The 21,720-nt window shown below is 52.2% G+C and overlaps 1 protein-coding gene across 1 annotated transcript in view; it reads left to right on the top strand.

Annotated features, from left to right (window-relative positions):
- The window catches only part of PEPD (peptidase D), a 116,970-nt gene that overhangs the window by 37,429 nt on the left and 57,821 nt on the right, over nucleotides 1-21,720 (top strand). Inside the window, exons 8-9 of the mRNA XM_032390457.1 lie at nucleotides 7,036-7,111; nucleotides 8,072-8,118. Of these exons, the coding sequence (XP_032246348.1) occupies nucleotides 7,036-7,111; nucleotides 8,072-8,118 (123 nt within the window). The remainder of the gene's footprint in view (nucleotides 1-7,035; nucleotides 7,112-8,071; nucleotides 8,119-21,720) is intronic.

The following is a 21,720-nucleotide window of genomic DNA, read 5'->3' as shown; positions in this document are numbered from 1 at the left end:
TGTGTGTGTGTGTGTGTGTGTGTGTGTGTGTGAGTGGGGGGGAGGGGCAGAGGGAGAGGGAGAGAGAATTCCAAGCAGACTCCCCACTGAGTGCAGAGCCCAATGGGGGGCTCAATCTCATGACCCTGAGATCATGACCTGAGCCGAAATCAAGAGTCAGACGCTTAACCGACTGAGCCACCCAGGCACCCTGTCTGTCGCCTTTTGAGACTTCTTGTATACAAGGCGCTGTGCTAAGCACTTGACATTTGTTCCCTTATTCAAAGAGGTATTTTGTTTATGCTCTAAGCTAGGTGCTCTGATTATCCCCATTCTACAGATGAGGAAGCTGAGGCACAGGGAGGGGATTTGCCTGAGAAAAAGCCAGGAGCTGAGCCCAGGCAGGTGGTCCCAGGATCTTGTGCTGCCCCTTGTGTATCTGAGGGGCACCCTGGAGGGGATGGGGCTGGGGGTTTGCCTGACTTTCAGCTGTGCTCTCGGTCCTCTCTTGGCCACGGGACACGCAGGGGTGCTCAGAGGGCCTGGCATGGCTCTGTGTGAGACCAGGGTGTAGTGAGGGTGGGGGCCAGGGGCTGTGCAGCTGAGCTTCCTCTCGCTCCACACCCCCTGCTACTCACGTACCCCAGCTCCCCGTTAGCCGCTGGGCTGGGGGTCTGGGATTCCTCCCAGGGCCTGTCTGATAGAGGCAAGGAGCAGCCTCTCCCAGCACAGAGGACGCTTCCTTCCTCGTTTTTGTGGATGTCGTTCATTTCCTCTCTGCGACTGCTTTTATTGTTTCTCATTCGCTCAAGCAGTGCCTTTGTGATTTCCTGTAAATTCCTCTATAATCATACTCTTCCCCAGAAACATGAGATCATAACTGATAATTTCTCGTGCTGGGTATTGCAGTTCGAACGTGGAGGTCAAAAGTTGAAACTTAAGAGCAGGCATCTCACTTCCATAATTTAGGCTGTGGTTCCACTCTTCTGTTCCGCAGATGATTAAATTGATCTGAAGTTAGGTTAGGAAATAGAGGGAGATACTTTTGTACCGTCTTAATAGCTCCGTGCCTGGGATTCCGGTTAAGTACCTCTGGAAGCGTCACAGCAGAACAAGCATGTCAGCAGTTGCCGTGTGCCTTCTTGGGTTTTAAGTGAGACTGTGTTAAATTGAGTCACACACCGATTTTAGAACTGTTAATTACACAGAGTGAAGGTGTCCTGTGTGTGTTAACAGGCAGGGGAGTAATATATCTGTTTCTCCTTCCCTGCCTTTTCTGTGCTCGGGAGATGGCGAGGTGTGGATGGTTCAGGGGCAGAAGCACGGCAGGATCCTGCGTCCTGGGTAACGTGTCCTGAATTAGAAGATACGTAGATGATGACCTAGATTCTTGGACTGTGTGAAAAGTATTTCAGTTGGGTTGCTGTCTTTGTCTCCTGAGGAAGAGGCATTTAACCCTACGTTAGCAAGAAAGCCGAGTGGACAGTGGGGACCCTAGGGCAGAGTGAGGCCTTGAATGACCATGTGCCAGAAGGCAGGAGGTGGGGTGTGGGCGCCATTAGGCAGAGAGGAAGGCACGGCTGGGCCCCGGGCCGGCACACTGAGATGGACCCTCCCATGCCTCCCCTTTGTGCAGCCCGTGTCTGCCTGGCCCATGTCAAGTCTCAAGCACACTTAGCTCACTGCTGAGCGAGACCGCCATTTTCTTTGTGGCTCCAATTTCTTTGAGAGGACTTATTGATTGAGCCTCCTGAGGATATTAATTCCAAGTAGCTCTTTCCTTTCTGTCCCTCCTGTTGTTTTGGGATTTTATCCTTTGTAGCACCAGGTCATGGGGTGTGGAAGGAATGGATGTGGGGTCCTGTGGCCTTGAGTTCCTGCCCGCCGGCTCCCACAGAACCATCCCCTCTGTACATTCATCTCCAGGAGAGATGGAATTCCTGTCCCTTCAAATGGGTTTTGTTCACCACGGTGGCACTTTGATGCTTAGAGATTGATTTTGGATATACTTCATCCTGTCTTGCTACTATTTTATTTTATTTTTATTTATTTATTTTTTAAAGATTTTATTTATTTATTTGACAGAGAGATAGAGAGCACAAGTAGGCAGAGTGGCAGGCAGAGGGAGAGGGAGAAGGGGCTCGATCCCAGGACCCCAGGATCATGACCTGAGCTGAAGGCAGGCGCTTAACCGACTGAGCCACCCAGGCGCCCCTGTCTTGCTACTGTTTTAATCAGTGGAGAATTCAAACCTCAGCTAATTAATGTCTTAATCCTGGGTTTAATGCCCAGAAGCAGTTTTGTGACCTATGCATATCGAAGGGGAAAAAAACCAGATTGCACAAATAAATCTCAGCTGAGTCCAGTTTTTGTCATTTCTAGCCTGTTGCAGGGGACTCTGGGCCTGGCGTGGTGGAGGAGCCTTCTCCCCACTTCTGCTCCCCTGCCTGGGGCGCTGCCTTGCCATGTGAGTGGCCACCTGGGTGCATTGATGCTCACAGGCAGGGCCACAGGCCTGGGGACTCTGCATGATGGCCTCTATCGCCTGCACATGTCAGCCATGTCCTCTTGCTAGTCGAAGAGTCTGAGTTGTTCTCAGCCCAGACTTGTTAACTGCGTCTGTGTTGTTCTGTCCCAAACCTGCGTCCTCTGGTGCCTCATGGAGGAGGAGGCCTTGGTCCTGTCCTGGGGATAGAAGACTTGCAGATCACATTTCTTACCCCACCCCACACATACTGGGGCCAAACAAGGCTGGGGCTGAGTATGACACTAGGCAGCCCTCACTCTGGAGGGTTGGAATCCTTTTTTCCTTATCTTTTCATGTCCAGGAGTCATAGAAATAGCCTCATCAGACTCAGGGCGGTCAATCCTTCCTGAAGATAGGGAGAAACTGCTGAATGCTGGAAAGTCTTGTTATTTTGTACAGTCATCTTAAAAACTGTTTCTGGTGCTTGTGTCCTGGAGAGAAGTGGGCCAGGCTGGATGCCTGGCGCCTGGGCGAGACTTAGACCCAGAGCGCCCTGTGGATGGTCAGGTGAGCCGGCACGGCAGACGCCTGTCCTGAGGGCCTTTAAAGCTCGGATTCAGTTGCGCCAGGCCGGTTTTGTTGGAGAACCGCCTTTGTGGCATAATTTGTCCTGGTTCAGTGTGATTTTTTTTTTAAACATGACTTAAAAATAAGTCCTGAGTAAACCAGGTAAAGTCCTGGTTTGTCATCTTCCACAAATTCAAATTGGGAAGGAAAGCAGGCCTCAGCACCAATGGTCGGAAGTGCTGGCGTCTCTGATGGGAAGACAGCGCGGTTTGGGCACCAAGTGTCCTTGGAGGAGAAGCTGGTGGCCTGCTCTTCCCGGCCCCTCTGTAGACCGGGGCGCTCCCACTGCAGGGAGGGGCTGTGGGGAGAGCCTGTGCAGTGGGCTCCTGGGGTTCAGCTCTTAGGGCTGCCTCCTCCTAGCTGCGTGGCTCAGGGTAAGGCGGTGGCTGTGGCAGTTGGGCTGCTGGAGTCCGGGCAGGCTGTGCCCCTGTCCTGCGCAGGGCAGGCCTGGCTGAGCCGCATCCCACGATGTCTGCCAGACTCCCCCAGGTGGGGTGGAGGAAGCCTTTTTCTTCTTTGAAAAGAGCCATGAGCTCTCCTTTTTGGAAGTAAGGCATTTTCCAGCTTTGGTGCAATGCCCAGGTACTATTTCTAACCCTGGTTCCTACGTGTCTGTTTTGGGCCAAGCCCTTGGGGTGCCGCTACCCTGCCCCCCAGGACCACGGCCTTTTTGGGAAGAGACTTAAATGTAAAAAGAGTCATGTGTGTGGTAGCTCTCCAAGGATTCCTATAGACTGCCCTGGAAATGTAGGGAAAGGGGTATGGGGGAGCCCCTCCTCCACTTCAGGAAAGGTGTGGTTCAGGTGGGAGCTGGAGGTGAAAGGGCCGAGCAGAAGAGTTGCTGTGGGGCTGAGGGGAGGTAGGTGGTGGAGACAGGCATGGGAAGGCTCGTGAGTAGTTTTAACTCCATCCCGAGGACTTTTAGAGGCCCCCAAAGCTTTTAAGCGAGGAAAAGCGTGGTCGCATTTGTTTCCTAAAGGTTCCCAGCCGCTGTCAGTGAGCACAGAGGCCTGGAGGCAAGAAGAGGCCGGAGAGTTGTCCAGGCTGGAGGCGGTGGGGTCTGGATGGAGAGAAACGGAGGGTCTGAGAGAGGTTGTAGCGGCGAGAATTGAAGCCCTTGGTCGTCACCTGGATGTGGGAGCAATGGACTGATGACACGAAGGTGTCTGGGATGACGTGCAGGTGTCTGTTTGAAGCAGCAGGGGTGTGGTGGAGCTGTGGGGTGAGGTGGGGGAGTTTGTGTCAGGCTGAGCTGTAGGAGCCTGGGGGCTTACAGGGGCAGGTGCAGCGAAGAGCCCTGTGCCAGTGACTGGGGTTTGGGAGCAGGGAAGGGAGATGGAGGAGGGGTAGCAGCCCAGTGGTGCCAGAGGATGCAGGGCTCCCTGTGCTTCCTCTCGGCGGTCGTGGAACGCCTCTGGATTTGGCAGCCTGGAGTCCTTCTCCCACACGTTGGTGAGATGGGGGCTGGCAGGGTGGGGGGTGGTGGTAGGCCGAAGGGAGAAGAGGAGAGGGGAGAGGGAAGGAGATGGACGAGAGGGTTGAGATGAAACATAAAAGCAGCTCTCTCTCCCCTCCCAAAGCAGAGGTGGTTATGGTTTCCTTTCCGGAAAGTGGCAGGGTAGTGGGGGATAGAGCTTGCCCGGAGGAGGAGGAGGAAGGGGAAGTGGGTGGTGATGGAGCTCCCAGTAATAGGGGCCACGTGGGCTCTGAGCCCAGCTGTGTATGTTGGGGTGCTGAGCCTGCTCCACTCCTTCCCTTGTGAGTGGGTGGGGAGGAGAACCCGAGTGTGGAGGGGAAGGCTTGGGCGTTCGGAGAGGAGGGATAGAGTTCATTCGTCTGCTGATAAGGGGAGGAGACCCAGGGAAGGGAGGGGAGAGATCTGAGGGAGATAAAGTTGAGAGGAGCCCTCTGGCCCTGCATGCCCCCAAGCAGCTCAGAGCAGAACTGGGATGGTGCTGAGGCCGGTGGGGCCGGTGACTGGGAGCTTGCTGTGCCGACTGCCCAGTCGTGGATTTTCCTGCGGCCGTTGTGGCCCCGGATCATGCTTTTGCAGGCCCAGGCTCTGGCTCATCCCTCGTGGGGGTTTGGCCGAGCCCATATGGGTGTGTGGGCACAGGGCCTCGGGGTCTGAAATGTTGGCAGGATGAACCAGGGATCTAAGCTGAATAGAGGGGCAGAGGGCTGGGGGTGGGCACAGCCTGGGCCTGGTTCCCCACTCTTTTGTCATTCTGGTCATCACTGCACCTGAGAACAGAGGAGCCCACTCCCCGCTTACCAGTTGCTCGGGCTGGACTGAGCAGGTGGCGGTGGGGAGTGAAGCAGCAGGGGCGGCTAGGTTATCCTGTGAGTGGATTTGGGCCTCAGGAGCTGAGCTGCTCATCTGAGTCCTGCCCAGGCTTTGGACCCTCACCTCCAGGGCACAGGAAGCAGCTTCCTGTTCCCCAGGTGGGACTGCTCCCAGCCCCCTGGTGGGGAATCAGAGACGCCTTCTGATGATAAAGAGCCGAGTGTCAGGCTTCAGGGTCTGCTTCCTCAGGAAAGAAAGGCTATTCATGTGGAAAAAGCCTCACTGGGCTGAAGGGTTTATCTTTTCCACATTCCCCAGAAGGTTTTACCGTCTTAGGAGGGCGTCACGGTGCTGCAAGATGCCTTCGTCACTTCCCTGTGACAGATGGCTGGCTGTCCCAGCTGGATGGCACCATGGAGACGGTGTGAGTCAGTGGCTGGCTTGGGCTGCTTCTGTGAAGTCCCCAGAGGTTCGCTGCCTCTGATGGAGGTGGGAGCTTCTTCGCTGCCGTCCTTGGCTTCGGTCCAGCTTCAGGACACAGCGGCTGGATGAGAGAGTGAACGGGGTGGGGGGTGGGGCAGGCACTGGTCTGCCATCATCAGACACTCTGGCTTTGCCTATCTGCAGGGTGCTTGAGTGTGTTCCCTTCGCGAGAGGGAGAGGTGGCCGTGTGGGAGCATTGGTGAAGGTGTGTCACCTTGTGTAAAGGACGCAGAGCTGGCCACGGGGCACGCACCGGGGACGCTGAGCTCTTAATGACTGGTCACGGCTGCCACTGAAATGCCGCATGGCCTGGAGTTGCTCATCTGAAGTGGAGGTTGAAAACAAATATTTACGTAGCTTCTCTAGCTGAGTCGTACTTGGCAATGAGGTTGATCGCAAAGACCAGAAACCTGACCACATTTGGGCAGATTAACATGGATTTATTGTGAGGGCCCCCAGGACCCTCAGAGTCCAGCTGCAGGAGGCACAGCCGAGTGAGAAGGAGAGCAGGGCCTCTTGGTTGCACCTGCCTGCCCCACACAGCCCCCTTCTCTTCTTGTCTGTTCCTTGTCTCCTCCTCTCTGCAGACTGGCTGTTTTCCACATTCTTTCCTGCACTCATAGCTGGAAGTGGCTGCACCACCCACTGTTCCCACCCCCATCCCTGGATCCCGCAGGGGGCCTGACTGGGGTGGAGGAGGATTCCTGGGCTGCCCTAGGGGCAGGTGGGTGGGGTGGGAGGAAACGGTAACCCTCTTCAGTCAACTGGGCAGAGCCCTGGGAGTTGGCACACTTGATTCAGGTCCAACAGCCTCCTTGCCAGGTAGATTTTATCCCCATTTTATGGACGGGGAAACTGAGTCTCGGTGAGGCAGGACATGTCTGGCTGCAGAATCTGGGCTTCGTCCAGCACCCACAGCGGTTTCCAGGTCTTGTAACTAGAAACAGCCTGCACACCCAAGCCTGGCATGAGACCAGGATGGGCAGCGCTTGGTGCAGCGTATCACTTCTGGGGCTTGGTGGCCCTTCCACCCCCATGCCCCAGTGGCCTGGCTGGGCACAAGCCAGCCCTGTGCTGCTTCCCAGGCCGTGCCGGGTATGGTGGGCCCCGAGGTCTCCCTGGGTGGGGGGGGGTCCGGCCAGCCCCTGACGCTGGGCATCACTGACTTGCCCCTTTTTTCTTCTCTCTGAAGCCGGGTCTTTAAGACGGACATGGAGCTGGAGGTTTTGCGTTACACCAACAGAATCTCCAGCGAGGCCCACCGGGAGGTAAGCTGGGCACGGGCTCGCCGGAGCGCTGTTCTAGCTGGGGTGGGCAAGCAGCAGGGCTCTGAGTGGGGTGGGAGGGCCTCGTTGAGATGGACGGTCCCGTGGTGGCTCCAGTCCCGGGTGCCATGTGAGTAGGCAGCAAGTGTTGCTTCCGGCAGAGACACGGTCATGGCTCTTTTCTCTTCCCCAGTGGGGGCAGGGCAGGGACAGCAGAGGCTCTGCCCCAGCCCCTCGCCTTAAGGCACCCACTCTGAGGACATTTCCCAGCAAGAAGTCCCCACTCAGAGCGTGGGGCTCTCCTTCCTGGCACTCCGGCGGTTCCAGCTCCTTTTAAAGACTCTCCTGTCCTTACCCATCTTTCAGGCACAGTGATTACTGTCCTCCATTTCCGAAAACAGCCTCTCTCATGTGGCTCTTTCCCAAACCTTCCCACTTTACTTGAGGAGCAAGAGCGAATAAGGAAGTGTATGTCTTGTAGGACGTTCAGGGTGACTGGGATAGCCTGGTGCCTGTGTAGTGACAGCCACAGCTTTGTGTCCGGAGACAGGCAAGGGTCGTTTGGGGGCCACAGTTTCTTGCATGAATTCATTTTCTGTGTGTTCTATGACAGCTAAACAAAGGAAACCTTCTAGGCTAGGCATTGCTTTCCGAGCATTAAGTATTCACCAGACATCGTGGTTAAAGCTTGGCCGCCGCCTGAGCTGGCCGTGTAGCTTGGTGCCGGCAGCTCACGGGCTCCCAGATGGAAGGGCTCCAGAGTGGTTTAAATAAACTGTATGGCTCTTGGAGCTTTAAAAAAGTTCGCATTTGTCACATGTCTGCACCACTGTGCACCCATACCATTCTTTTTTTTTTTTTTTAAAGAAGAGTTTCTTTTGAAAAACTGCTATACATTATTTATAAGGCAGTGTTACTTATCTCCTTCAATACAAACGTCTTTGCTTCATATCCATTCTCCAGGTAATGAAGGCCGTAAAAGTGGGAATGAAAGAATATGAGATGGAGAGGTAAGCTGCTGTGTTTCTCTGGGTAAAGATTAAAATGTAAAAAAGAGTAATTGATGTTCCCTCAGCCAGTACCAGATGAGCACCACAGGCCCGCTGCAGAATTGAGTGGGGACCGTGGGCTGGGCGTCGGCACTGGGGGCAGGGCGTCTGTCTTTGGACTGTGACCACCTGCCTGGCTCTGGGCAGAGTGTTTGATGGTAATGGTGTTTGATGACTTTTCGGGATGGTTTAGTGCCCCATCATTCCCCACTTGGACTTTGTTTCTGCAGTTTGCGGGAAACTTCACCAAATAGCTGCTGTTGTGACTCAAAGCAGCTAGTAAAGCAGCTTGCCATTTTTATGTGTAAACATTGCCATTACGTCGGCTGTGCTTGGACGACTGGGTCGAGGAATGGTTAAGTGGCTCATAAAGTGTTCTGGAGAATTCCATTGGCCTTTGGCTCCAATTAGGCCCACAGCGAGCCACTGCCCCCCCCCCCCCCCGCAGCACCCCCTGGGGTGGCCCAGCCACGATGGGTGTGACGTGGCCAGCTCCTCAGCCCCACTCTGCGCTGGGACCCAGGGCTCAGCACGTCCTGCCATGGCCTGAGGAAGCCCTGGGGTCAGACCCAAACTGCCCCGGTGGCACTCCTCTCACCCAGGTCCGGGGGCAGGAGGCCCCCAGTCCATCTCCCCCCAGTGATGGTACTGTCTGGAAGCTCCGCTGGGGAGAGGACACCAAAGAGGCAGCCAGTTCTCCCCCTGTGATGGAATAAGAAATGCCTATTTGGTCTCTGCCCCCAGTTCCTGGCACAGAGCTTCTAGAACCCTTGGAATTCCTTCAGTGAAAGTGTCTTTATTCATAATAAGCCCCTTTCACTCGCACCTGAGTGACTCTTAGAAGGTGGGGGTGGTTGGTAGAGGAACCACCCCTAGATTAGGGGGTTGGAACTCTCATCCCTGCCCTCAAACTCCAGGGAGAGGGGAGAGGGGCCGGAGGTGGAGTTCTGACCGGTGACTTACTCAGCTGTGCCTACGGAAGGGAACCTCCACAGGACCTTAAGCAGTGGGAGAGCCGGAAGGGTGGCGGGCCGGGGGGCGGGGCATAGAAGCTCCTTGTCCCTTCCCCCACACCTTGCCCTGTGCATCTCTCTTCTGTTTGGCTCTTCCTGAGTTGTATCCTTTCTAATAAAGTACTAATAGTAAGTAAAGCACTTTCCTGAGTTCTGTGAGCCATTCTAGCAAATGATCAAACCCAAGGAAGGGGTCATGGAAACCCCCAGGTTATAGCCAGTCAGTCATAAGTACTGAGCCCTTAACCTGGGAGGTCTGTGCTAACTCTGGCAGTTAGCGTCAGAATTAAATTGTAGGACATCCAGTTGGTGACCACAGAGAACTGGAAAATTGCTTGGTGTGGAAAACCCACACGTTTGGTGTCAGAGTGTTGTGAGTCCAGGAAAAGAGTTTTACCTTTACTGCCACCCCCATTCTGGGCTGCCCCTTCCGAGCTGGCCTTGTAGGAGCTTGGTGCTGCCCCCCTTCCCCACTTTGCAGAGCCCACCTGGGTGCCCTCAGGGCCCGCTCTGCCTCCTCATGCCCCTCCCATCCTTTCTGGCCTGCCCACGTTGTCAGTGTGTGGTGAGGGCGAGGTGCACACAGAGTCCACAGTGGGCACAGCGGGCATGTATGTTCACCATCCTGTAGCTTGGGGAGAGGCATCTTTTTCAAAGTCTCACCCTGAAAGGAGTCCGGAACAGAGGGCCTCTGTATTTCTCTCCTCTTACCCTGGGTAGGAAGAGGTTAACATGGCCTTGAGGGCACTCATTGCTGTGGCGTCCCGGGAGGGGGCATGGAACAAGAGCTTCATTAGGGACCCAGCTCTGTCACGCTGGAGGAGGATGGGGATGGGCACACAGAGGTGTCCCAGCCTCTGCCTTCACATGGTCTGCTGCAGTGTGGTATCTGCTCTGCTAGTCCCAGGGTCCTCGCCCCCTACCAGGACCTGGGACGGGGGAGGTCTGCAGGGCTACCTGGGAGGTGGGCCGGGCAGCAGTCCCCCAGATTGGCACTGCCCCACAAATCTCTTCCCAGCTGAACCAGCCCATGACTATGCCTCAAACAAAAATAACCCAGAAATTAGAGCAGGACTGGCTTGCCCCAGAGTGGAGCCCTGCTGTCCTCTGCACGCTGGTGGCCTTGTGTCCTCAGCTGCCAGCAGTCTAGCTCCAAAACTGGCTCCCGGGTCGGGCAGAAGCCGCCCTCCCCTGGCCCCCCTGGGTCCAGAGCCCGAGCCCGCCGCCGCCCAGCCGGGCCTGCGTGTGAGCTCTGGCCAGGGGCCTTAGGAATACTTCTGCCGGCTCCCTACACCCCCACCCAGGGCATGGAGGTCTTTTTTCTCTTTTTATGAGAAATTTCAAATATCAGATTTGAATTATGAAATTATGAGAAATTTCGAATATCCACCACCCCCCGAGGATAATGAACCTCGAAGTCCCCACCGAGGTTTTTGTTTCGTCTTGTTTTGTCATCATATTTAAAATCAAACCCCGGATGTCATGTCTGTTCAGCTGTAAGAACAGCAGTAGGTGTCTCAGTTGAGGATTTTTGCCCTTTACAAAACCACCACGTCATCATCACATCTAACCAAATTAACAGTAATTCCTTAATCTTATCAATACCTGGTCCACGCTGGTCTGTCTGTGTTGGGATCCAGAGTCTACACATGGAGCTTGGCAGTCATGTGAAGGGGCCTTTGTTAAGCTGAGCTGTGGGGACATCGACCCTTTGTCTTCAAACCGCTGGGCGCCCCCCCACCCTCCAGTCCCCCGGCCCCATGGCTGCCTCCTCTGTGGATCAGGGGAAATGAGCCTGATGCTCACGCCAGAGCCGCCCTGAGGGTGCCGAGTGGCATTACCGAGTGGCTCAACTGGACGCGCCAGGTGTGTGCACTGTGATGCACCTACCGTATGCCCTGCCCTCTCGCGGCTGGCTGTAGGAGGTACGCAAGGGAAGCGGTGCCTGCCCTGAGAGCTGAGAGGGGGGACCTGCCTGGGGTGCAGGCCTGGGGGACTGCGGACGGCGCTGGGGAAAAGCTGAGGCAGAGAAGATGAGCACAAGAGACGGGGTCTGTTCCTGAAGGACAGGTGGGCAGGGTGACCGGTGGGGGCAGATGGGGTCACCCCCAAAGGCGGTGGGAAGATGGTTGTCCTGGGACATCTTGGGGTGTCCCTGGCCAGATTTGACGAGGGCGCTCCCTACGGCCAGTGCCAGCCGAAGCCCGTAGGGGCATTTTGCAGTGGTGAGCAGGGGGCCGACTTCTCTCTGCCCTGAGCTTCCTCCCCACAGGCGTGTATCTCTGTCACTGCCCGGGTGGCTCTGTGACACAGTTTTGTGGTCTGCGTCCTTGGGAGGCTGGAGGCTTCTTGAAGTCCCGTCTCCTTTATGCACAGTGTCGGCCCCACAGTTGGTGTCAAGAAGTATGTGTGTGGGGGTTGGCTGGATGGATGGGAGACAGGGAAATGTCCTGAGCTATTTTTTTGCTATCCTCTGTACCACTGTGAACTTTTAGAATTCTTTTCTTAACTAGGCGGGGAGTATAAAATCTCCTCTAGAGCAGGTGTTGTTTCCCCGCAGGGTGTGGCCCTTGTAACGCAGGCTGGACCGATGCCCAGGAAGGCCCAGGGCGGCCAGACTCCTATGCAGGCCGCTGACCCACAGGGGTCAAAAGAGCATCCCTAGAACATTCTGGATGTTCTGCCAGGAGCGTGGCCAGCACCAGCCCCACAGAGGGACACAGGGCAAGAAGAACAGGGACTCGTGTGTCAGGACTGGAGGCAGGGTGGGAGCAGGGGACGGGAGGCTGAGATGGGGCTGATTTTCTCAAAAGAGGGCACAACCTCAAGGCAGTGGCGCGCAGACTCAAGCTTAAGAGATGCTGGCCAGCAAACCCGGTCCTAAGCCTCGTTTTTTGTTGTTGTTTTATTATCAAAGGCTTGTTATAAAATCTTGAGGGCATGTTAAAAAAAAAAAAGAAAGTGAACTGATGGCTTTTTCAAGACCCCTCCTCCTTTGTGCTGTGCATGTGAGTAGGGTTTTCAGAGGAAATGAAAATCATTTTCCGCGACTGAGGTGTAGTAAATTGTGTTAAACCAATAAGACGTTAATGTGTGGGTAAATCGGGCGCTAACAGCATCTGACTGCAGGCCCAATCAGGCAGTCCATTTTACCGCCTCATATTCTTTCATGTTAGTGGCGTAACCAGCTTGTAGCCGGCTGGCGTGGGGCTGGCAGCTGAATCCGTTACCTGCAGACACTAATTTAGAGCATGCTCAATTGGCTGTGTAAGCAGGTCCCGGCTCACATTTGCCACAAAGAGATTAATAACGATGTATTTGACAGCCTGGGACCTTAATTGAAATTATACCATCTTTCTCTCCAGGCTGGGACTGGGTCATTTCGGGCCCTCCCGTGACAGCTTCTGTGGGGGTTGTAGGAGGGCGTTACAAGACGGAGGGTGTGCGAGGTGTGCAGGGGGAAAGGGCTGTCCCACTCCCCGGGCCGGGGTCCTTCTGTACCCCCAACCCTGCCCGGAGATCGTCGACAAGGCCTGGGTTTGCTCTGCTGTTCTGTCCCAGGCAACAGCCCACACCGGTAGCCTCCTGTTTTCTTCCAGTCCTTTGTTAATAAAGCACTTGCCCATCTGTGCTGTGCTGAGGGCCCGTTGCCTTTCCCTGCCCTCTGGCTGGACGGAGCGGGGCACCTCCTGTGTGTGCAGCGTGCCCACTGAGTCCGGGCTGGGGAGTGGGGCAGGCAGCCTGAGGGCCGAGGGGACGGGGTCTCCTGCCCTGATCCTGTGCGCACGCGCGCACACGTGCGCAAACACGTCCACTGACCCCACACATGTACACACAGGGATACCACCCACTGACAGCACATCCACACACACACACACATACCACCAACACTGCACACACACACACACCCAAACATACACACGCACACACACTGTCCTCTGACACCACACACACACACACACACACACTACCGACACACACACACACCACCCACTGATACCACACATCCACTCAGCCACACACACCACAGACACACAGACACCACCAACACTGCACACACACACACCCAAACATACACACACACTGTCCTCTGACACCACACACTCACACACACACTACCGACACACACACACACCACCAACACTGCACACACACACACACACCCAAACATACACACACACACACACTGTCCTCTGACACCACACACATACACACCACAGACACACACAGACACCACCAACACTGCACACATACACACCCTGCGGACATACACAGACACACCCAGACACACACACACACACTGTCCTCTGACACCACACACATACACACCACAGACACACACAGACACCACCAACACTGCACACATACACACCCTGCGGACATACCACAGACACACACACCCAGACACACACACACACACTGTCCTCTGACACCACACACATATGCACACACCATCCACACACACCACCCACTGACACCACACATCCACTGACCCACACACACCACAGACATAAACACACACACACACACATATACACACATTCCATGTAAGCTGTGGGGTGCTGGGTCAAGTAGTTGATCTTTCAATTTACCCCCCCCCCCCCCCCAGGGAGCAAGTTGTAAAACCCTTGCTATGTTGTTAAAGCCCTTTTTTAAATCTTTTTTGAGGATTAAAACATTTCACTCCAGTGAGGATAATTGGAAGATGGGAGGGCTTATAGGGAGCCCCACAGCCACAAGCCTACTAACTCATGGTGATTATGGCTGTAGAAAGCACAGGCTGCTGACACAGAGAAGCTGCTTTTTCCTGTCCCACCCCCAGCCCAAGCCCCAGGCCTCGCCCGACACAGTTGACCCCTGAGCTCATCCCTCACTCCCAGCTCCCCCCACAGATCCCACAGGCCACCCTGCCCCCAGATGGTGGGACTGGCTTCTCCATTACCTCTGCAGGGGCTGCATTTCCAGGTCTCCGGAGACCACTGACCCATCTCAGATTTGCTCCCTCTTCTTTGTCCATCCCTGCTAGTGCACTGTAGTCACTGAAGGGCCATCCCTCAGGTGCCTGGACTGGCATGCCCCCCTCTGGCTATGGGTCTTTCCCAGGGCTCTCCCTGCCTGGCATGCTGGGCATGGTGGTCAGACATGACCGTGTATGGCTCTGGCCGTGCCCCTCATGGGTCATGCAGAGGATCCAGGTTTCATTGGTGATGGATGTCACCAAAAGGCCCGTATTTTCCTCCTTCTGGGAGGTTCTGGAGATGTGCAGCTTTCAGTCACCTGGGAGTGGTCTGACCTAATGTGCTCTCAGCCTAGGCAGGCCTGGGTATCAGTGCGGCCACCCACAGTTTACCTTCCCCCATGAAGGTGCTGGAGTTTCGCTTGGGGCTTTTGGGGCAGGTGTGGGTCCAAGCAGCCTCTGACCCTGAGCCCCGACGGGTGAGAATGGATGTGATGAGCCTTCTCCATGGGCCTGGTCACTGTCATGGGCAGTGTCCTGTCCCCTCCGTAGTAGACATCCTCTCTCCGCTGGCCACCTTAAGGGATGAAGCCACAGCGTGGCTTGTTCAAAAAGGGCCTGCTGAGACCCCAGGTCCAGGCATGGCGGAACCTGCTCTTTGCCTTGTGTTGTGAGGCTGATGCAGGTTTCCTGCCAGTGCTTCCTTGGCTGTTGGAGGCAGGCCACACATGGCCTACCACGAGAGGGGTCAGGAAACCCCCTCTGTTTGCTGCCCCCCTCAGGAAGGCAGCCCACGAATACTGCACCCAGCTGGCCGCACCTCAGTGAGCTGAGCCCTTTCCGAGAGCCAGGGCCACCTGGGAAAGATGACTCCTCAGTGTTCGGAACAGGCTGTACCTCCTCCCGGACCACCCCATACTGGGCAGGACAGATCCCGTGTGCCCCCCAGCCTGCTCTGTGCACACGACCTGACGTGACGGAAGGGAGTAGCTCTCTCTCTGCGGTTCAGCAGAGCCCGTGTCTGAAAGGGGTGTAGGACTCGGGGGCTTAAAGCCAGGGTAGCTCATTTTGCCTGTAAGAGTAACCGAAAAATGGGTACATTTAGGGCACAAAGCAGCCTGGTATCCAGCCAGAAGGGTGGACAAAGAATCAGAGGCAAAGGCTTCCTGCAAATATGCAGCCTGGTCGATGCAGTCCTAATCAGAGCTTTTGGGAACAAAGCCAAGGGACATAGGCATTTCCTTTTCAAATGCTGGCGAATTGCCCCCTGAGAATCCCAGTAAGTAGGAGCGGTGGCATCTTTATGGATTTTCCTGTTGTATTTCACTATTGAACCCGATTCTGACTGTTGACTTCTGATAAATATATATCATCACTTTAAGGAAGTAGTGTTTTCTCCCTGGCTTACCAGGAGATTTTATCAGGAAAGGATGTTGAATATTGTCAGGTGCCTTTTTGGCATCTCCCTTGGCCTTTTGTGCGTATGTGTTTCAGGCAATTGATAAACTTCTAATTTTGTAATCGTTTTGGATCACAGAAAAGTTACAGGCATATGAGTTAGCTGCCACCTACCCCACCCCCCACCCCCATCATTAACATGGCTGTGGCACATTTGTCACAGCTCATGAACAATATTGACACATTATTATCATCTGAAGTCCACACTTTATTCCAGTTTCCTTACCTTTTACCCGATACTCTTTCTGTTCCAGGATCCCACCCAGGACCCCCACTGTGTTTAGCTTCCTGTCTCCTTAGGCTCCTTTTGGCTGTGACAGTTTCTCGGACTTCCTTACTTTAGATGACCTTAACAGTTTTGAGGAGGACTGGTCAGATATTTTGTACAAGGTCCTTCCATTTTAGTTTTTCTGATGTTTTTCTCAGAGTTTAGATAGAGGTCATGGGTCATTGGGAGGAAGACCACAGAGGTAGAGTGTTGCGTGCACCACATCATATCAGGGGTACATTCTGTGAACCTCACTTACCACCGGTGTTAACCTTGATCACCTCCCTGAGGCAGTTTGTCAAGTTTCTCCACTGGAGAGTTGCTCTTTCCCACCTTCCGTACTGTACTCATTGAAGGAAGTCACTGGCCAGCCCACACCTAAGGAGCGGGGAGTTATGTTCTGTCCCCTTGGTGGGGGAGTATCTATATATACTATTTGTGATTCTGCTGTATAGGGGATTTATCTCTTCTTCCCCATTCATGTATTTCTTCAATCACTTATTTACTCACCTACATGGACCCATAGATGCTTACTTTATACTTTGAGTTATAATCCAGTATTATTTATTTTCTTGCTCATGTCATTCTCGCTTTGGGCATTGGAGGCTCCGTCATTTGGCTCCTGTGTCCCTCCGACATCATCCACCCCCAGTCATTTTGCTTCTCGAGCACTGCCTTGCTTTAACCGCACTGCAGGCCACTCCAGGCTCGTTTTGTATGTTCCCCACTCCAGCCCCAGAATGAGCCGTTTCCGCAGGGAGCCCCAGTTCCTTTTACCAGAGTGTGACCTCAGATACCAAGATCGGGCACTAGGTGTACTTTAGATGAATTTTACACAGAGACTTTCTGGTGTGGAGCTGGTGTGGCGTCCCTGGCACATGACCCTACTTCATCATGGCAGATCTCTGCCATGGTACGCCGCAGGACTGAAACAGGGAGGCAGTATACAGCAGTGGTTAGAGCGTGGTCTCTAGAGACTGGTGTGTCCTGCGTCTGAGTACCAGCTCTGCCACTTCCTGTGCCTCAGTTTCCTCATCTGGGGAAAGGATAATAAGAGCACTTCATAGGGTGGTTAGGAGGATTCAGTGAATCAGCACATAGACAGTATATAGACCAGGCAGTATCATCATGATGGTTTTGTGGTTACTCTTTACTAGCATTTTATTAAAGATTCAAAATAGGGGCTTAAGCTATACATTTTTTTTAACTCTCTTTGCCATATTTTGAGATCAGCATTTTTGAGATTGTGATTTGAGAAGTTCTCCACATTTCTCTGTTTTCTAGAACAGTTTAGAAAGCAGAGGGACTTTGCAACAACATGATGGGTCTAGACAGTATAATGCTAAGCAAAAGAAGGTAGCCTGAGAAAGATAAATACCATGTGATCTCACTCCTATGTGGAATTTAAGAAACAAAACAAACAAGCAAAGGGGAAAAAAAAAGAGAGAGAGAGAGACAAACCAAGAAACAGACTCTTAACTACAGGGAACAAACTGATGGTTACGGGGTGGGGGGGATGGGAGAAATAGGGGAAGGGGATTAAGGAGGGCACTTGTGAAGAGCACTGGGTCATGTATAGAATTGTTGAATGAAAACTGAAACTAATACAACACCGGATGTTACCTATACTGGAACTAAAATAAAAAACTTAATTAAAAAAAAAAAAAGAAAGCAGAGGGGCTTGTCTGTTCCTTGAACGTTGAAAGAAGTCAGAGCTTACTGTTTCTTTGGGGGAGCATTTCTCAGATAACTTTTCAGGTTTTCCTAAGGGATTGTTTCAGCCTGGCTTTATCCTTTATCCTCCTTAGAGTCAATATAGTACATTTTCCTGGAAGGTTTTTTTTTTTTTTTTCTTTTTATCATTTCCTTTTTTTCTTTAAAGTTGAAGTATAGTTGACATAGAATATAAATTTGGTTCTTGGAATGTTTTTCTTTTCATCAAGAATTTTGAATTTATTAGAACTGAGTTATTTTCTTCTTTTGAATTTGAAAAACATCTCCTCTGTGTCTGTAGTTGTGCTTCCTTTCTCATTCCTGCCTGTGTGTCTGCTTTTTCTTACTGGAGGAGTTTTGCCAGAATCATAGCCGTTTTGTTGGTCTTTTCATACAGTCATCTTCCAAATGTAATCATCAGCTCCACTGCTGAGCTAACTCCTAGATCCCCAGTTTTATTACTCATTCCTTTCTCCTTCCTTCCTGACCTTGTTTTGAACAGCCCTCTTTTAACTTGTTCAGTTGAAACTTAGCTTTTTTTCCTATCCTTTCTTGTGGAGTAATAAATGAATTTTGGCTCAAATATTCTTGAATGCTGCCTTTACCATGTCCTGAGAAGTTTTGGTGGATTTGATGTTTGACCTAAGAAATGAACTAACAGCATTTCTTCTAATTTCCAGATAGATGTGGTTGGTTAATTTTCTTGGTTAACTTTTGGTTATTATAAGTTTCCACCATAGTTAGAGAATGTTTGTGTAAATTTTGTTTTTCTTAGTTTTAAGATTTTTCTTTGTGGCCTATTTAGAAATATTTTTGTCGGTATTTTATGGAATAAAGTGAAACATTAAACATTTATTGGAAAATTTTAACTTTTTATTTTTAGCGTATATACTTGGATGTACTTTCTCTTCTTATTCCAGTCTTCTGCCTCCTCCCCTGTTTTTGGACATTTTCTCTAGGATGAAGAGAGGTAGTTTTATGAATTCTTCTTTGTGGTTCCCAGTAGATTTTTGTTTTACTCATTTCCATACCAAGTTGTTTCAAGAGGCTTACAGGTTGAGGATTGTTATGTTTTTTAATTGTGCATTTTACCTTTTTACAGGAACCCCTTTTGACCTAAGTAATCCTTTTTGTGTTGAATATGACTTTATCTGCTCCTGGTTTTGCTATTAAATGTTTTCTTATTTTGCATTTTACTGGTGTATCTCTGCTTACTCCTTGCTTTTAACTCTGTTTATCGGCTGTAGTTTACATGTTCCGAATGCAGGGCCCCTGGGTGTTAGGAAAGCCATTTGCATCTGTCGCGATGACCAGAATGTTTGCTCTCTTGGTGCTGCTTTCTGGTTTCTGTACCACCTTTCTGGCTTTTAAATTGTTTTCTGCGCCTGGGTGGCTCAGTCGTTAAGCGTCTGCCTTCAGCTCAGGTCATGATCCCGGGGTCCTGGGATCGAGCCCCATATTGGGATCCCTGCTCGGCGGGAAGCCTGCTTCTCTCTCTCCCTCTCCCACTCCCCCTGCTTGTGTTCCCTCTCTCGCTGTGTCTCTCTCTATCAAATACATAAATAAAATCTTCAAAAAAAAATTGTTTTCTGTCATTCTGGAAAGTTGGTGAAGTTTCCTTTGTTCTATGCATCCTATTTTTGGTGTAGGGATACTTTTAAATTAAGAAGAAAGGACCTGTATTTCTCTATGGTCTCTACCTCTATGAACAAGTCAAATAATATCGATTCCTCACTTGGAAAAATGAGAAATTCAGCATGGTTTTACTCTTTATCCTCCTCCTGCCCCCATCCTTCCAGTTTCTTACTGTCTCACTTCTCTTTCCATCAGTTATTTTCAACATTTGTGTTATTTTGTAGTTTTCATCACAGTTGTTCAGAATGTGCACTGTCATACTGAATCCAGTGTGGACCCCTGTTCTGTACCCTGTGTTCCCTTTCCTTAAATGCTTGTACTTTGACCTTGCACATTGGAGAGTTTTTCTGTTGCCTTCTCTGCGAGGGATGGTTTAACTGGTATTGGATCTTCGTTCCATGAAACCATTCTTTCCATGGCTGCCAGAGATCTTGGGCAAATCATCTTCTTTCTCCTTTCTAGGAAACTTTTAAATTGTCTTGACTTGATGTGTATAGGAGTCTGTCTTTATTCTTGAGAGTGACAATTTTTCCCAAGGATTGGTGCCATTTCTTGGTGCTGACCTGGGCTTCAGCTATACCGAGGGAGTCAGAATCCCACCAGCCTTGGCAGCCAGGTTGGAGGCTCGGGTGAAGGCGGCCCCTTGAGAAGAGGTGTGAGCTCTCTGTGTTAGTACAGTTCTTCAGCCAGTAGTCAATGCAGAGGTTGGGCGGTACAGAGGACCGCATGATTCAAGTGGTGAGACTTAGATCAGGTGTCTTCTGACTTAGGCCAATGAAGGGTAGAACAAAGAAGCTGTTATACCTCCCACACAGACCAGAGGAGGTGGAGGAGGACATAGCCTGTCAACTTTGATCCAGGTGACAGGTCCAGTGATGTCAGCAACAGCTCTGTGGAGTCAGGAGCAGCTTGGACACCAGCGAGGCTGATCTGTGTGTGAAGGACAGGCCGGCAGCAGTGGCTTTTTGCACCCCCAAGTGGGTGTGCCACACCTCTGTGTCTCCTTTTATCTCACTGGTCACTCCCCAGAGGCAAGCATTTATCCTCCTGGGTCATGTTATCTGAGACCTGTGATATTATTATTTATCATGTCACTCCCCAGTCTCTCTGTGGCTTCCTTCTCAGTTACAGAAGCTAATGGGGTGACCCACGGGGGGCCAGAAGCTGTGCAGACAGGCCTGGAGTCATCCGTATGAGCTCCCATGATGGACTAGGATCCGGTCCTTTAATCTGAACAATGAAACCTTTCTTTACTTTAGGACCTTCCTTTTAAATTCCTATTCTGCATATATCAGGTCCCCGGGAAGCCTTCTCTGGCCCTTATCTTTTCTCTCAGAATTCCCACTTCTGCACCAGTGGAAAGTTCTCAGGCTTCTCTTCTCATTCACTTATGGTAACCCCTGCACACCGGCTCTGTGGCTCACTCATTACACTTTTATAACGTGGCTACCACGGCTTTCATCTGGAGAGCCCCTTCCCATTTTGACCTGTTCTCCATCCATGACGGTCTGCTCAGATGTGCTGTCCCGTGGATCCCGTAAAAACACGGGCTGCAGACTCTATTCCTCCCATTTCCCACAGGGAGACTTGTCTGGCTCCTTCTGCGTGGCTGAGAGCTGGCTGACTGGCCCCAGATACGGGGTGCTGGGGAAATCGCTCAGGCCCAGAAGAAAAGGGGAGGAAAGTTTGGGTTGTCTGTGGATTCACTTTGCAAGGTGAGCCACCAGAGGAGCTGAGCAGGGGGTGTGAGCCAAATCAGGGGGTGTGGCAGTACTGAGCCTTCTCTTGGTGGCAGTAGGACACATCTTCCCTGCAGTGGGCCATTGCCTGAGCTGGCTTTGGCCACACCCCATTAGCTGGCCTGCCTTCCCGCTGGGGCCCCTGTGAGACTTGCCTGACACTCCTGTGGGCTTCCAGAAGCCTCTGTCAGGCTAGGGTCTTGGTGGGGGGACACCTAGCATCCCCACTTTTCACTCCCCGGGAGGAATTTTTAGCAAGACAAAGGCCGGAGTTCGTAAACTGGTAGCCTCTGGGCTGGACCCCCAGTACACAGGCAGCTTTCATTTGGCTCACACAGTCGGGTTTTCTGGTTTGTTTTGGTTGTTTTGAGTCATTAATGAAAAATCAGGAGACTTTTCTGGCTTTTCCTAGAAATTGAAATAGTTGGTAAGCTTGGGCTGGAATTCCCAGGGAGCAGCAACCCAGTGGGAACTGAGCAGCTGCGGGCACACGCCACAGCCCCCCCCCCCACTCCCTGTCACCTCCCCCAGCACCAGGTGGCCCCTTTCCTCCGTCACCCCTTTGTATTCATTGCTCTCAGGCTGCACCTGTTTTCAGAGTCGAGAAGGATTTCTCATACCAATGTCTCTATCAAATGAGGGAAAAATAAGATAGTCAAAGGGTCATGTATTTTAAGAAAAATGGGAGCACTATGGGGAAGAAGAAAGGCTGTTTCTCAGGTTTCGTGTGTAGATTTCTGGTTGGCCTCACTGGTTTACAGTTTACCTGCCAGGTGCCCC

The sequence above is a fragment of the Phoca vitulina genome, unplaced genomic scaffold, assembly GCF_004348235.1.
Source record: "Phoca vitulina isolate PV1807 unplaced genomic scaffold, GSC_HSeal_1.0 scaffold58, whole genome shotgun sequence".
Classification (NCBI taxonomy): domain Eukaryota; kingdom Metazoa; phylum Chordata; class Mammalia; order Carnivora; family Phocidae; genus Phoca; species Phoca vitulina.
Note: the sequence above shows the minus strand (reverse complement) of the source record. Positions and strands in the feature narration are given on the sequence as shown.